The 14,494-nt window shown below is 35.6% G+C and overlaps 1 protein-coding gene across 9 annotated transcripts in view; it reads right to left on the reverse strand.

The window, feature by feature from the left end:
• LOC138320601 (TBC1 domain family member 5-like) overlaps nt 1–14,494 on the reverse strand; it is a 51,605-nt gene that overhangs the window by 7,196 nt on the left and 29,915 nt on the right. For 5 of the 9 annotated variants that reach the window (XM_069263685.1, XM_069263689.1, XM_069263688.1 and 2 more), the window contains 9 exons: nt 12,837–12,925; nt 7,060–7,080; nt 4,531–4,581; nt 4,142–4,211; nt 3,570–3,742; nt 3,053–3,195; nt 2,710–2,816; nt 1,792–1,876; nt 255–428 (listed from right to left, as the gene is read on the reverse strand). In XM_069263685.1, the coding sequence (XP_069119786.1) occupies nt 255–428; nt 1,792–1,876; nt 2,710–2,816; nt 3,053–3,195; nt 3,570–3,742; nt 4,142–4,211; nt 4,531–4,581; nt 7,060–7,080; nt 12,837–12,925 (913 nt within the window). The remainder of the gene's footprint in view (nt 1–254; nt 429–1,791; nt 1,877–2,709; nt 2,817–3,052; nt 3,196–3,569; nt 3,743–4,141; nt 4,212–4,530; nt 4,582–7,059; nt 7,081–12,836; nt 12,926–14,494) is intronic. The other 4 variants (XM_069263690.1, XM_069263691.1, XM_069263693.1 and 1 more) reach the window with 2 other exon arrangements.

Consider the following 14,494-nt stretch of genomic DNA (forward strand, 5'->3'; position numbering starts at 1 on the left):
ACAAAACTGGTATGTGTTTCAGGCATACCTATACACAGACATGTAGACATGCAAGAAAGCAAAATCACCAAATCAAAGACATTTACTCTGAAGACATGCAGAACAAAAAAAGAGGTTTGATTTATAAATTCAAATCTAAAAATAAAAAAAAAATCTTCACCTTGACTAAACAAAATAATTTAAATTAAACCAATAAAACTGAAGATCTGAAAACAAAGCCCATGTCCAGTCATGTGACTGTTCCCATAATTCACCTGGAGAGATGTCTGTTTCAAGGTTCATGGGAACACTGGACGACTTGTAAATTTTCTGGCTCTGACCCATGCTCAAGGTCTTTGGCCTTGAACCCATTTTACGCGTAAATGATGAAAAACTTGTACTCAAAGCTCCTGTTGTTCGGCCTTTGTTAGTAGCAGGTTGTTCATTGGCTGAAATAATCACACGGGTAAGGTTGGTAGAGGTCAGTAAAAGGTCAGCTAGTACAGGTTTGGTCAACACTCGGTAAGAACAAGCTTAGTTTAGTAGGCATATTGTTCAAGTTCATGATTCCTTGGGTGTAGTGCATTCCAAACAAAAACATCCCCAAACTTCCTATATGATATTTGGTAAAACCAACTTTTCACCTTTCAACTCACTTTAACATTTAACTTACCAAACATCCATACTCTATTTACAGTCATGTACTTTTTTAAAACAGAGTAGCCTAGAGTTCACAAATAAGTTCTTTTTCAGACAACAATATATCTTTATTTTAAACTTTTCAAACCAATACAACATCAAATGTTCTCCACCAACAATACATTGAGTTTCTAAAATGTTTAATGTGATAAATGAAACAGACAAAGTAAATTTTAAAACACTAAAACAATATGTCCCAGAAGAGATATCTGGTGTGCTATCTATGTTACCTATTTCTGTATGTAGATGTTGTGATAATATGCAAATACAGTAAGACATTTTACAATTTTCTCAGTTTTATGTTACCCATTCACAGATCTATAGCAAATAGGGCCCAGTTGTAATACCAGTGATCAAAATAATGGAATTTTACAATTTTGTTTCCAAAACTGGTTTGCTGTAAATGAGAAAATATCATTTTCCCCATTCAAATAACTATATAATTATATTAAGTTTTTCCTAGATGAACAACTGTACATGTCGCTTTCAGGATATAGTGATCAGCACTGGACAAATCGAGTACATTGTATAGCAGTTTGTATCAAACTGGTCTGATTATAATTAGAGATTATATCATAAAGCAGATAACATCATTTAGCTGGCAGCATTGAATATAAAACCCTGCAATAGTAAGAGCCAAGTAGACATGAAAGGCAGTATTGTGGTTAGAAAAATATAATTTAAAAGCAAAAGTGTGAGAAAATATTTAAAATAGGCCTGTGGAGTCACACATAGACTAAATCTCTGATTTTGGACTGTCTCCTTGATAAAGTACCTACTAAACTAACCAAGGGCCGAATTCACAGACCATATCGCTTAATGCTCTCCAGCGGTAATATTTCAACTTAAGGATGAAGTACAAACAAATATCAGAACTAAGAAATTTATAAGGTTTGGTCGTGTGACCTTGAAAGAAGGCCATTAATATGATTAAGCATATTTGTGAATGAGCATGGTTGTTTTTTTATCCATTGGCAACTGAATATGTTATACACAATAAATCACTTAAATTTCAGTTCATTATACCGATACTTGACCAACACAACTCTCTCACATCATGATTTAAAGTGCAGATAGAAGTATGATTATGTGTATGTGTACATGTTTACTAACCACTGCGAGACATGGACTTCTGAGGTTTATTGGTGACTAGTTGGTTTACGGTCTGGACAGTATAGTTTGGTGGACGTGGATAGTTCTATAACAAATAAACATCACTTAGGTTTAATTATTTTAATGTCCTCTTAATGGCAAGGGTCTTTTAAGGATGTGCTAGGTTTATGTGGTGGAGAAGTACCTAGAGAAAAGCACCGACCACCAGTCAGCACCTGGCAACTGCACCATGTGATTCAAAATCATGACCCAGCAAGATGGAGGACTTACAGCAATATGTTGGGACATCTTAATCACTCAGCCACCACAAGTCACGGACTTTGACAGTCATACAATTTTATTTAACAAGTTCAGCAAATGAGAATTTATGAAACGATCGAGTTCTAGATGTTTTTTTTTTTATTTTTGCGAACCTTGGCAAGCAAAAATTAAAACTTTGAGATGAGTTGCATACAATCTCATATGAAATGAACACAAATTTAAGATACTTTTTATCACATATCTACAAATATCTACATAAAAAAGAATTTCATGTCAAAATATATTCTGAAAATCCAGCAGAGGCCGCCATTATGCCCTGCCATCCACGTAATCCTGATGTCATGTCATTTTTCCTTATGTCATTTTATTGTTTCTGTCTACGTCACAATAAATTTTCAGCCAATGATTACACTGGCAAAGTCACTGGATATCAGGCGGGTTATGTGATAAACTGATTTAATGATTTTCAAATAGCATTTATGCAATGCTCAATCTATACAACATATGTATTGAATTTTATATTTAGTGTATTTCCACTGATTTTTATTATTATCAAAACAATTCTCTGACTATCTTCAAACTATGGGACTATTACGTGCTCTATACAGTGACTCCACTGAAAATACAATACCAATATTGAACATCAATACCACATACATTTGGCTCCCGTAGGTATCTTGCTTTCTCTATAAGGTAATGGATGTCAGCGACTGGAGGGTAACGCATCAGGCAATTGAGGCATTGTGGGTAATCGCTTGCCAACACTAAAAACAGATTTATCTTATTAAATCACTTCTATTTGGCTATATATCTATCAATTAAGTCCAGTCCACAAAATCACTTACAACCCCCAAAGGCCATCTCCAATTTTCTCATTTTAAGAACAATAAATTGTGAATTTTTGACCAGCGAAAATAATCTGTTAGACAGTATTAAAGTCATAATGATCATCTTAGACTACTATTTCTACTGTTTGATATGACTCAGTATTTATACTTACATAAATCTCTAATATATAACAACATTGAAGCAAAGACATAGTCGACCAGGTCAAAACCAATCCCATCTGCAAACAGGGCATCCCATAGCACTAGAAGGTCCTGCATTGGGAATTCTCGTCCGAACAAGAGACGAACCCAGCGTCTGTAAAATACATATTGATCATCCAAGTTGAAATCATATCAATGTTCATTTTGAAAAGATATCAGGTACAAGCCTTTTATTTCAGTATTTCATGGGATCAAAATGATAATCCTTGGCCTAATATTGAGAAGTCATCAGTATAAATTATTGACGTTATGGCCACTGCAGACAAAGACAGCAACAAATATGGGTCTAAATATTAGATACATGTCACATGTCATAACGTATGAAATTATATCTTTCTTCTTTTGCTTTGCCATTTTTATGAAGAGTAAAAATCATAAGCATAAAAAATTCTTTGACCAGCTTTAAAAGTACCAGCGTAGCAGACCTCAAAAAATATATGGCTTGATAACATGCAAATTTTGACCTACATCCCATAAATTTGTGGCGCAATATCAAGCCTCTCTAGATGGAGATGAAGCTCAGGGTCAAACTTCTTTAAGATGTAGTCATGGACACGGGTCAACTTTGACACAATGGCAATGGAGGAGTTTGTATCCTGGGGACGTGAAAACAAGGTCACAGTGACCTTGTCCTTTGTAGTCTGCAAGAATCAAGAATTAGGAATTATACAGGGAACCAGGAACTACATAATGGGTAACAGATTGATTTTAATTTGGAGTACATCTTATAACAAGCTCTCCCATCAAGATGGTGCTTTAAGATGTTTTATTATTATGATTATCATTAGTAAGATGCTACTGAATAGCACAAGATGAAGGGAATATAAACAGAGAGAGATATACCACAAAATGATGCTTATGTAGCAAAGATATCATACTATAGTTAGAACATAAATGAAGCAGGTCATATAAAAACATGAAATTATTGAACATAATGTTAACCAGACAAGACTGGGCAGGATAGGATAGGAAGCAATCGTTTGAATTGGCTTGTTAGTTAACCATAGTTGTCTTATTGAGCTGTATGTTTCCATGGTTACCTTAGGGGTCATGATGTCCTTGGAGTTATACCAGGGTTCCACAGTCTCCATGATCTGGCACAGCATGGCACTGTCAAGTACGAAAATATGAATAAACAACAGACAACAAAAATGTCGTAATTGTATGTACATTTGTCTCTACCATGTTAAATATCTATTACCAACATTTTCAAATGGTATATACTTACAAAATCTTTTGCAACGTAACAAAGTTACAAACAAGTATTCAAATATATTATGTCATTATATAACAGTACTTCATATTTGTTTTCATAAACCAATGAAAGCTGACTCACATCTTGGTCCTTACTTATCTGAATTGAACTACCAGTATTTAAAAGTTAGGCTCATCTAAATTAAATCCAGATTTGGTAAGTATAAATACATACTAAGCATCATGCTCCAGGTATGTGGGGTCCATCATTTCCTTAACAATCTCCCTGAAATATAAATAAGTAACAAGGTGAATACCAACACATTGTCTATTATATTAAGTGTTTCCCTTTTATTTGTAACATTTTAATAATACAACAGTATACTGTACTCACACAGCATGTTTAAATACAGGTTTATTTTACTTTTTCTGCATCCAATATAGCAGAACAGTTAGAAATAGGATTGGTTCTGTGGTTTTGAAGATCAGCTATGTAGACCAATCTGTTTACCTTAATGCAGCCAACATGCAGACAACTAAAGCTTCTGTATAAAGTACAGACTTCATCATGTTTTATTAGAGAAGTTTCAAGGACACCTCAGACCACTCCCATGGACAAACACATATACACAAGGAAAATCATTCTGATCTATCATCCCTGATAGCTCAAAGTGAAGGACAGTGGGAAGAGACAGAAGTGTAGCATGTGGACAGAGTTCTGGACAGTGGTCAAAGTTAAATGTAACAAGAGTTCTGGACGGTGGTCAAAGCTAACTGTAACACAAGTTCTGGACGGTGGTCAAAGTTGACTGTAACACGAGTTCTGGACAGTGGTCAAAGCTAACTGTAACACAAGTTCTGGACAGTGGTCAAAGTTAACTGTAACATGAGTTCTGGACTGTGGTAAAAGCTAAGCAGAAAGTTCTTTTATTAATTTTGTTGCTTTCCAGCATCTACTGGTACTCTTCTCTATGGGGGATGGAACACACTTACAGTTTTGATAAAAAAACAGTAACTTATGATTTGATGGATTTAAATAAAACGTCATTTTAAGTGTTGTTTTATCTATTATGAAAGTTTATTCCCAAATGACCTTGAAACTTGGCCATGACCTTGAAACCTGGCCAAGATAGCTTATCAAAATCTTCTCTAGAAGTTCCCTAAAATTCTATCAAGCTACATTGATATGATTTCATGGTAATAGTTTAAACAGCAACTTAAAAATTAGTAAAGAAATACTTTTATATCTAAATTTTATCTAGCATCATGGTAGTTTACATTATTAAGCTTTAAGAAAAAAACACCTCACAACAAGATAAAACATTTGGTGCCACAATTCGAAAAAGAAGTTTTTTTTCACTTTTATCATTAGGAGAGTTTTATTATAAAGCCCTCCACCGCACCATGCGTCAGGCAAAAAACTTATAATTCAGTGTCAGTTCCACAGAAACTAATAGTACAGCATAGATATATGTTCACTAAAAAAAATCTATAGTCAGTCATAAAACCTTCATGTGCTCTTAAAAAAACAAAGAAAATTGAAATTTATTTATAATTAACAGAAGACTTATAGCAAAGAAAAATGACAGTAAAACTTGATTCTTTATATTGTTGTTTTGATCAGTGACTAACATCAACTTTCACACAGGTGTCACTTTAACCAGGGAAACGATACCTATCAGGTATGGAGTGACTATCAGAAACTTTATTCCTCTTGATTCAAGATGGTCCACAATGTGCCATATTGGTTTTTTTTAATTATCATTATGTGGTCTTAGCTAAATTTGATACAACACAAAAAAGTGACCACTGGAAATAATATGCTTTCACAAAAACTTGAAGAATTTGAAGTCTTTTTGCTTTACAACTAATCTCCTAATGAACAAGATTTACCTTAATTTCTAGTAAGATGTTATTTGTAAATTTTAACTATTTCATAAAAAAAGAGCAGAAAAATCACAAATTAGAATAGATTACCTTCAAATATGACTCATACAGTACTATAATGGCAAATCTAGTGTGTCATTCCACTTTTAACATACACAACACACTGTCAAATATTCTATTTGCTAATGACAGCACTGGTAGTCGAATCATTTGATCATGAAGTGTACTTATATTGACTGGATCATACACAAACATAGAATATCAAACATGTTCCTAAAAAATACAAAATCTCACCAAACATTTGTTTTTCATATCAAACTACCTAAATTGTTTAAATAACGTCTTATATTTAAATTGTTAACACTATATTTAGGGTACATTTTTATCAAATCCTGAAAATACACAATGTCAGATAATGTCATATAATCATTAAAAAACTGCACAAGCCATTTATCTATTTTAGCTGAAGCTAAATGTCTAGTTAACCAGACTTATAAAACTCTATTAAGAAAGCACACTGTACCAAAGATAAGGTATCAGAACATCAAATGAACATCTATTTTTTTCTTGAATGTCACAAACATAATCTATCCTTACTCACCCTCCTGTTATGGTCGACATAAATCCTTCAAACAGAAGGTTCTTATGACATTAAGTAATCCTTATCATATATTATTAAGCAATTGGTGTGGTTAACTTAGCTCTGTATAAAATATAAAGGTAAAAAGAAAGTAGAATGTGTTATATGCTAATCAGCAATGCATTGTACGTACAAAGTGAAAGTAGGACCCATTCCCATAGAGGGTTATGTCACATTAGACACAGTGTACAAAGCATGATATAACAATAGAGTATGTGTCTTCATGGAGAACCAAACCTGTTAGAAGTTGGAATCCATCTGAAAATCAGAACTTCTCTGTACTAGATATGAAGGAATATACAGGCATGCAGCTATATGTAAACTCTGACATTGTGTCCCCCAAAATTATTTAAATATAATGTATTAACTGATATACAGTTCATGTAAATACCAATTTGTACAAATAAATTCAATATAAAGTGACAGAAAACAATTTGACCAGCAGAGAAAACCCACCATAATACACCTTGTTTTTCAAATCTGTCTGATTAATGGAATAAGGAATGTTTAGTCTGAATAATTATCTTCAAACAGGCATAATGAAATTGTTTATTTATTAATGACAATGATACAAAGTAATTAGTCTGAATAGTGATACTTTTATTCAAATATGCCCAGTTACATGAATGTCTATGGTTTGTATAATGGAGGGGTTATGACAATAGACTTGATTTCAGAAATAATACACTATTGTCAGGTACCTTTCTCACGATGATATTCACCAAATCTTTCTCCCATATATCACAAGTTAATCATTTTTGGTCGAGGAAAGGCAGCACTACTTTTAACAGAGGCAGGGATTATAAGTTCACATATGTAACAGAGGCAGGGATTAGAAGTTCAAATATGTAACAGAGGCAGGGATTAGAAGTTCACATGAGTAACACAGGTGGGGATTAGAAGTTCACATATATAACAAAGGTGGGGATTAGAAGTTCACATATGTAACAGAGGCGGGATTAGAGGTTCACATATGTAACAGAGGCGGGGATTAGAAGTTCAAATATGTAACAGAGGCAGGGATTGGAAGTTCACATGAGTAACAGAGGCGGGGATTAGAAGTTCACATATGTAACAGAGGCAGGGATTGGAAGTTCACATGAGTAACAGAGGCGGGGATTAGAAGTTCACATATGTAACAGAGGCAGGGATTGGAAGTTCACATGAGTAACAGAGGCGGGGATTAGAAGTTCACATGAGTAACAGTTGGGGATTAGAAGTTCACATGAGTAACAGAGGCGGGGATTAGAAGTTCACATATGTAACAGAGGCAGGGATTGGAAGTTCACATGAGTAACAGAGGCAGGGATTAGAAGTTCACATGAGTAACAGTTGGGGATTAGAAGTTCACATGAGTAACAGTTGGGGATTAGAAGTTCACATGAGTAACAGTTGGGGATTAGAAGTTCACATGAGTAACAGTTGGGGATTAGAAGTTCACATGAGTAACAGTTGGGGATTAGAAGTTCACATGAGTAACAGAGGCGGGGATTAGAAGTTCACATATGTAACAGAGGCAGGGATTTGAAGTTCACATGAGTAACAGAGGCAGGGATTAGAAGTTCACATGAGTAACAGTTGGGGATTAGAAGTTCACATGTGTAACAGAGGTGGGGATTAGAAGTTCACATGTGTAACAGAGGTGGGGATTAGAAGTTCACATGAGTAACAGAGGTTGGGATTAGATGTTCACATGTGTAACAGAGGTGGGGATTAGAAGTTCACATATGTAACAGAGGTGGGGATTAGAAGTTCACATGAGTAACAGAGGTTGGGATTAGAAGTTCACATGAGTAACAGAGGCGGGGATTAGAAGTTCACATATGTAACAGAGGCAGGGATTGGAAGTTCACATGAGTAACAGAGGCGGGGATTAGAAGTTCACATGAGTAACAGTTGGGGATTAGAAGTTCACATATGTAACAGAGGCGGGGATTAGAAGTTCACATGAGTAACAAAGGTGGGGATTAGAAGTTCACATATGTAAAAGAGGCGGGGATTTGAAATTCACATATGTAACAGAGGCCGGGATTAGAAGTTCACATGTGTAACAGAGGTGGGGATTAGAAGTTCACATGAGTAACAGAGGCAGGGATTAGAAGTTCACATGAGTAACAGAGGTTGGGATTAGAAGTTCACATGAGTAACAGAGGCGGGGATTAGAAGTTCACATATGTAACAGAGGCGGGGATTAGAAGTTCACATGAGTAACAGAGGCAGGGATTAGAACTTCACATATGTAACAGAGGCAGGGATTAGAAGTTCACATGAGTAACAGAGGCGGGGATTAGAAGTTCACATTTGTAACAGAGGTGGGGATTAGAAATTCACATATGTAACAAAGGTGGGGATTAGAAGTTTATATATGTAACAGAGGCAAGGATTAGATTTCACATGTGTAACAGAGGCAGGGATGGTTCACATGTGTAATAGAGGCGGGATTAGAAGTTTACATATGTAACAGAGGTTGGGATTAGAAGTTAATATGTGTAACAGAGGTGGGGATTAGAAGTTCATATGAGTTTAGAGGCAGAGATTAGAAGTTTACATATGTAACAGAGGTTGGGATTAGAAGTTCACATGTGTAACAGAGGTGGGGATTAGAAGTTCACATGAGTAACAGAGGCTGGGATTAGAAGTTCACATGTGTAACAGAGGCGGGGATTAGAAGTTCACAAGTGTTACAGAGGCGGGGATTAGAAGTTCATAAGTGTAACAGAGGCGGGGATTAGAAGTTCACATGTGTAACAGAGGCAGAGATTAGAAGTACATATGTGTAACAGAGTCGGGGATTAGCAGTTCACATGTGTAACAGAGGTGGGGATGGTTCACATGTGTAACAGAGGAGGGTATTAGAAGTTCACATGTGTAACAGAGGCGGGATAAGAAGTTTACATGTGTAACAGAGGCAGGAATTAGAAGTTCACATGTGAAACAGAGGAGCGATTAGAAGTTCACATGTGTAACAGGGGCGGGGATAAGATTTCACATGTTTGACAGAGGCAGGAATGGTTCACATGTGTAACAGAGGCGGGGATTAGAAGTTCACATGTGTAACAGAGGCTGAGATTAGAAGTACACATGTGTAACAGAGGTGGGGATAAGAAGTTCACATGTGTAACAGAGGAGGGGATTAGAAGTTCACATGTGTAAAAATGAAGTGACACCATCAACTGATGTAACCAGCACACATGACATGTCATTAATTTTGACATGGTGCATGGCAGTGCGGTTAAGATGTTCCAAAATATAGCCATAAGCACTTCACCTCTGGGTTGCAAGTTTGAATCCTATATGTGGAGCAGTTGCTAGGTACTGACTGCTGGTCAGTGGTTTTTCTCAGGGTATTCTGGCTTTCCTTTACTATCTTAATCTGGCATGTCCGTAAATGTGCCTAATTCTTTATACTAATGTTAAACTAATGAAACCAAACAAAACTGACACAATATTGACTGGCCTTTGAAGGAAGCACAGTGTAATGCTTCAGAACAAGTGATAAGTCATCTCTATTGTTTGTGTATACGAAAAAAATGATAGGTATATGGAAATATCCAAAAGACCTCAATATAAATTCTGTATGTGAAGTCCGAATTTTCAAACCTGAATAATAAATCATGAATTGTTTAAAATTCCATCTATCAGAATACTAATGCTAATTGTTAAAAAGTAACACATGTATATTTCGTTTAAACTAATTCCATTTTGTGTGGAACCTATCTACCTCATCAATCACTTGTAGCCTCAAAAGGAAGTGTGCCATATATTAATAATATTTGAGGAAATGGTATGAATAAGAATACTGAAGCTGTGTATCATATTTGTTTAATACTGAGTTATTTTTCCAGACGATCCTTTTAGATAATCTTTGTCGGTTGTAGATATGGAGATTAGTTTACTGGACTGTATACAAATTATGATGATGTATTGATTAACATAATATGAATACGTATATAAGACAAGAGTAACATAATATGGATACCTATATAAGACAAGAGTAACATAATATGAATACCTATATAAGACAAGAGTAACATAATATGGATACCTATATAAGATTAACATAATATGAATACGTATATAAGACAAGAGTAACATAATATGGATACCTATATAAGACAAGAGTAACATAATATGAATACCTATATAAGACAAGAGTAACATAATATGGATACCTATATAAGACAAGAGTAACATAATATGAGACGCGGTAGATATGGAGATTAGTTTACTGGACTGTATACGATGTATTGACTAACACAATATGAATACCTATATAAGACAAGAGTAACATAATATGGATACCTATAAAAGACAAGAGTAACATAATATGAATACCTATATAAGACGTGGTAGATATGGAGATTAGTTTACTGGACTGTATACGATGTATTGACTAACACAATATGAATACCTATATAAGACAAGAGTAACATAATATGGATACCTATAAAAGACAAGAGTAACATAATATGAATACCTATATAAGACGTGGTAGATATGGAGATTAGTTTACTGGACTGTATACGATGTATTGACTAACACAATATGAATACCTATATCCTTTGGACGGCCGTAACGTATTTATGCGTAATTATGCATTTGCCCCATTTCATGCACCCTTCTGGAGCCCCACTGAGACCGTTGAAAACTAAATACTAGTTTTTTGAAAAGAAGATGTTCATCCCTATATAGCATGTCAATATCGATTCGGTCATTGCATTAGTGACGTCACAAATCACCTTTGAACATGCCCAAATAAGTCAAAAATTGAGGTCTGAAACCCGGATTTTAGTGTGTGCCCGGAAACCTGTCATTGTGAGCTTAATTATCAAGATACAGACATGCAGATGGTCTTAAATGATAGAAGAGATATCAAAGTAAGAGAAAATAGAGAGAAAGGGGAAAGGAAGGGGAAAATAGCACCGATTTCAAAAAAAAAAAAAAAAAAAAAAAAAACAATTCCCACGCGCAGGTTTCTGCCTTCCATGACCCGTGCGTGGTGACCTTTAGGGGACTTCCGGTGACTGTTTTTACTTGTTTGTAGTGTGTGCTGTTTGTTATCATCGTGAAAATGGCATCAAACCATAATCTAGATGCAAACTGCTTTCATAGATGGCATTTGTATTAACCTACTATCAAAATTGAGTCAAGTTCGAATCCTGCCGGCCGTCGAAAGGATATACAGAAAAACTCAAAATCGGCTAGAAACTTATTTTTATTTCATAAAATGTGTCTACACAATGGTTTATTATGATTTCGACTCGAAAACCGGGAGATTTTCCATTATCCGGACATCACTACATGTATATCCTTTGGACGGCCGTAACGTATTTATGCGTAATTATGCATTTGCCCCATTTCATGCACCCTTCTGGAGCCCCACTGAGACCGTTGAAAACTAAATACTAGTTTTTTGAAAAGAAGATGTTCATCCCTATATAGCATGTCAATATCGATTCGGTCATTGCATTAGTGACGTCACAAATCACCTTTGAACATGCCCAAATAAGTCAAAAATTGAGGTCTGAAACCCGGATTTTAGTGTGTGCCCGGAAACCTGTCGTTGTGAGCTTAATTATCAAGATACAGACATGCAGATGGTCTTAAACGATAGAAGAGATATCAAAGTAAGAGAAAATAGAGAGAAAGGGGAAAGGAAGGGGAAAATAGCACCGATTTCAAAAAAAAAAAAAAAACAAGTCCCACGCGCAGGTTTCTGCCTTCCATGACCCGTGCGTGGTGACCTTTAGGGGACTTCCGGTGACTGTTTTTACTTGTTTGTAGTGTGTGCTGTTTGTTATCATCGTGAAAATGGCATCAAACCGTAATCTAGATGCAAACTGCTTTCATAGATGGCATTTGTAATAACCTACTATCAAAATTGAGTCAAGTTCGAATCCTGCCGGCCGTCGAAAGGATATAAGACAAAAGCTCACTAGCGATCCTTGATATATATGATGTACAATAAGTACATCCACCCCCATCAATATATGAGACTTATCATTTACACTTACCCCAATGATTCCACCTCGTTAGCATGTAGAAAAGCTTGGTGGTCACAATGGAGGACAAATATCAGGGGAGCCAACAACTCGTGCATTCCCTGTAGTGATAAAGTAAGGTTTACCATTAGTATGTAGTTCCATAATAAGATACTAAAAACAGATGGTTTTATATGTATAACCGTTTATATATAAATGAACAAATTTTTTAAATCATTTGCAAAAGACCTAAAATATAATTTTTTCTTTCATACCTACGGGTGTAATACTTGCTGGTCTAGGGCAATACACTCATACTGCCTGAGGCTGTATTGCATGGCTACCCATGCAATAAAGCCTCGTGACGTCACGGCGTCAACAAAATTTCTATTTCCTCAGTAAAATTTTAACATTTTTTTTTCTCACAAACTTGACTGGTTTTACTATAAAAGATGCAACAACTAAATTTTTGTTGAAAATATCACATGATTTTTCATGTATGAAAAATTGACTTTCAGCCGTGAATTTTTTCAAATTTATTTCCAAATGGCGGGATATTATACAGTAAAACCCCTCTAACTCGAACCCGGATTCCTCAAATACCCCCTATTCGTCAAATTAGTCCTACGGTCCCGACCGTCTCTCTATATAATCTATGTAACAAAACCCCGGATAACTCGAACAGCTATTCGTCGAATACCCCTTATTCCTCGAACAAAAATATGTCCCCGTTTCATCAAATACATAGTATTTACCCATGTATTCGTCGAACAAGTGTTCGGCCCTTGAGATTTTTTTACCTGTGTCACACCTGACTGCACCGACCGACATGGATAATTGCTCATGATCTTGTGTTTATACAGTTGGCGTGTCAAGCCTTTAGGTAATTAAGGGATTAACGGTGCCATTATTACCTACCTACACGATCGCAAGTCGTTGTTTGATGCTAACTTTATCTAAATATTTCAGAAAAGGCATTAAGTTATTGACGTTTCTCTCGTAATAATCTTCGCTGTAAATACAAAAATACGGAAGTTGTTGATCCATGTTAATAGAAAATACGCATTGGGAAATGACAAGAGAGGCGGAAGATATTGCTGACGTACGTCCGTCTAATTATAAAAGTTTTTTTTTTTTAGTTTCTTTGTTAGTTTCATTCGACGAGCTAACACAATGTTATTTGCCAAACGACATATGCAAAGTACATTTTATCAGTGCGTTCTGTATCTTTTCCCTTAAATTGTGTTTTGTAACTAACTTTACTCGTAAATTTACTAAATAGTCATCTATAAATATCATTTCTTATGTCCGTACATTGACCTAGATGACGATCGCTTACTCTGATGTGAATGACATTTGATTTCGGGCTTTCTCGTAAGCTTTTTCAAACCCTAAATTTATGTTATTTTTTCAACTTGATATTGCTATCAATAAACAAGAGGCCCAGAGGGCCTGTATCGCTCACCTGGTTTGTAATGCCAAGTAATGTTCTGAATACAGGTTCATTGTTTCTTTTCTGAAGGAATTTTGATATTAACCTCTAAATCCCCTATTAGGCCCCACCCCTCCTGCCCCCAGGGGGTCAGAGCCAAAATTTATACAAGTTCTGTTCCCCTTCCCCCAAGGATGTTTGCGGCCAAATTTGGTCATAATCCAAGCAAAACTCTAGGACAATTTATTTTAGCAATTTA

The sequence above is a fragment of the Argopecten irradians genome, chromosome 4 (assembly GCF_041381155.1).
Source record: "Argopecten irradians isolate NY chromosome 4, Ai_NY, whole genome shotgun sequence".
NCBI lineage: Eukaryota > Metazoa > Mollusca > Bivalvia > Pectinida > Pectinidae > Argopecten > Argopecten irradians.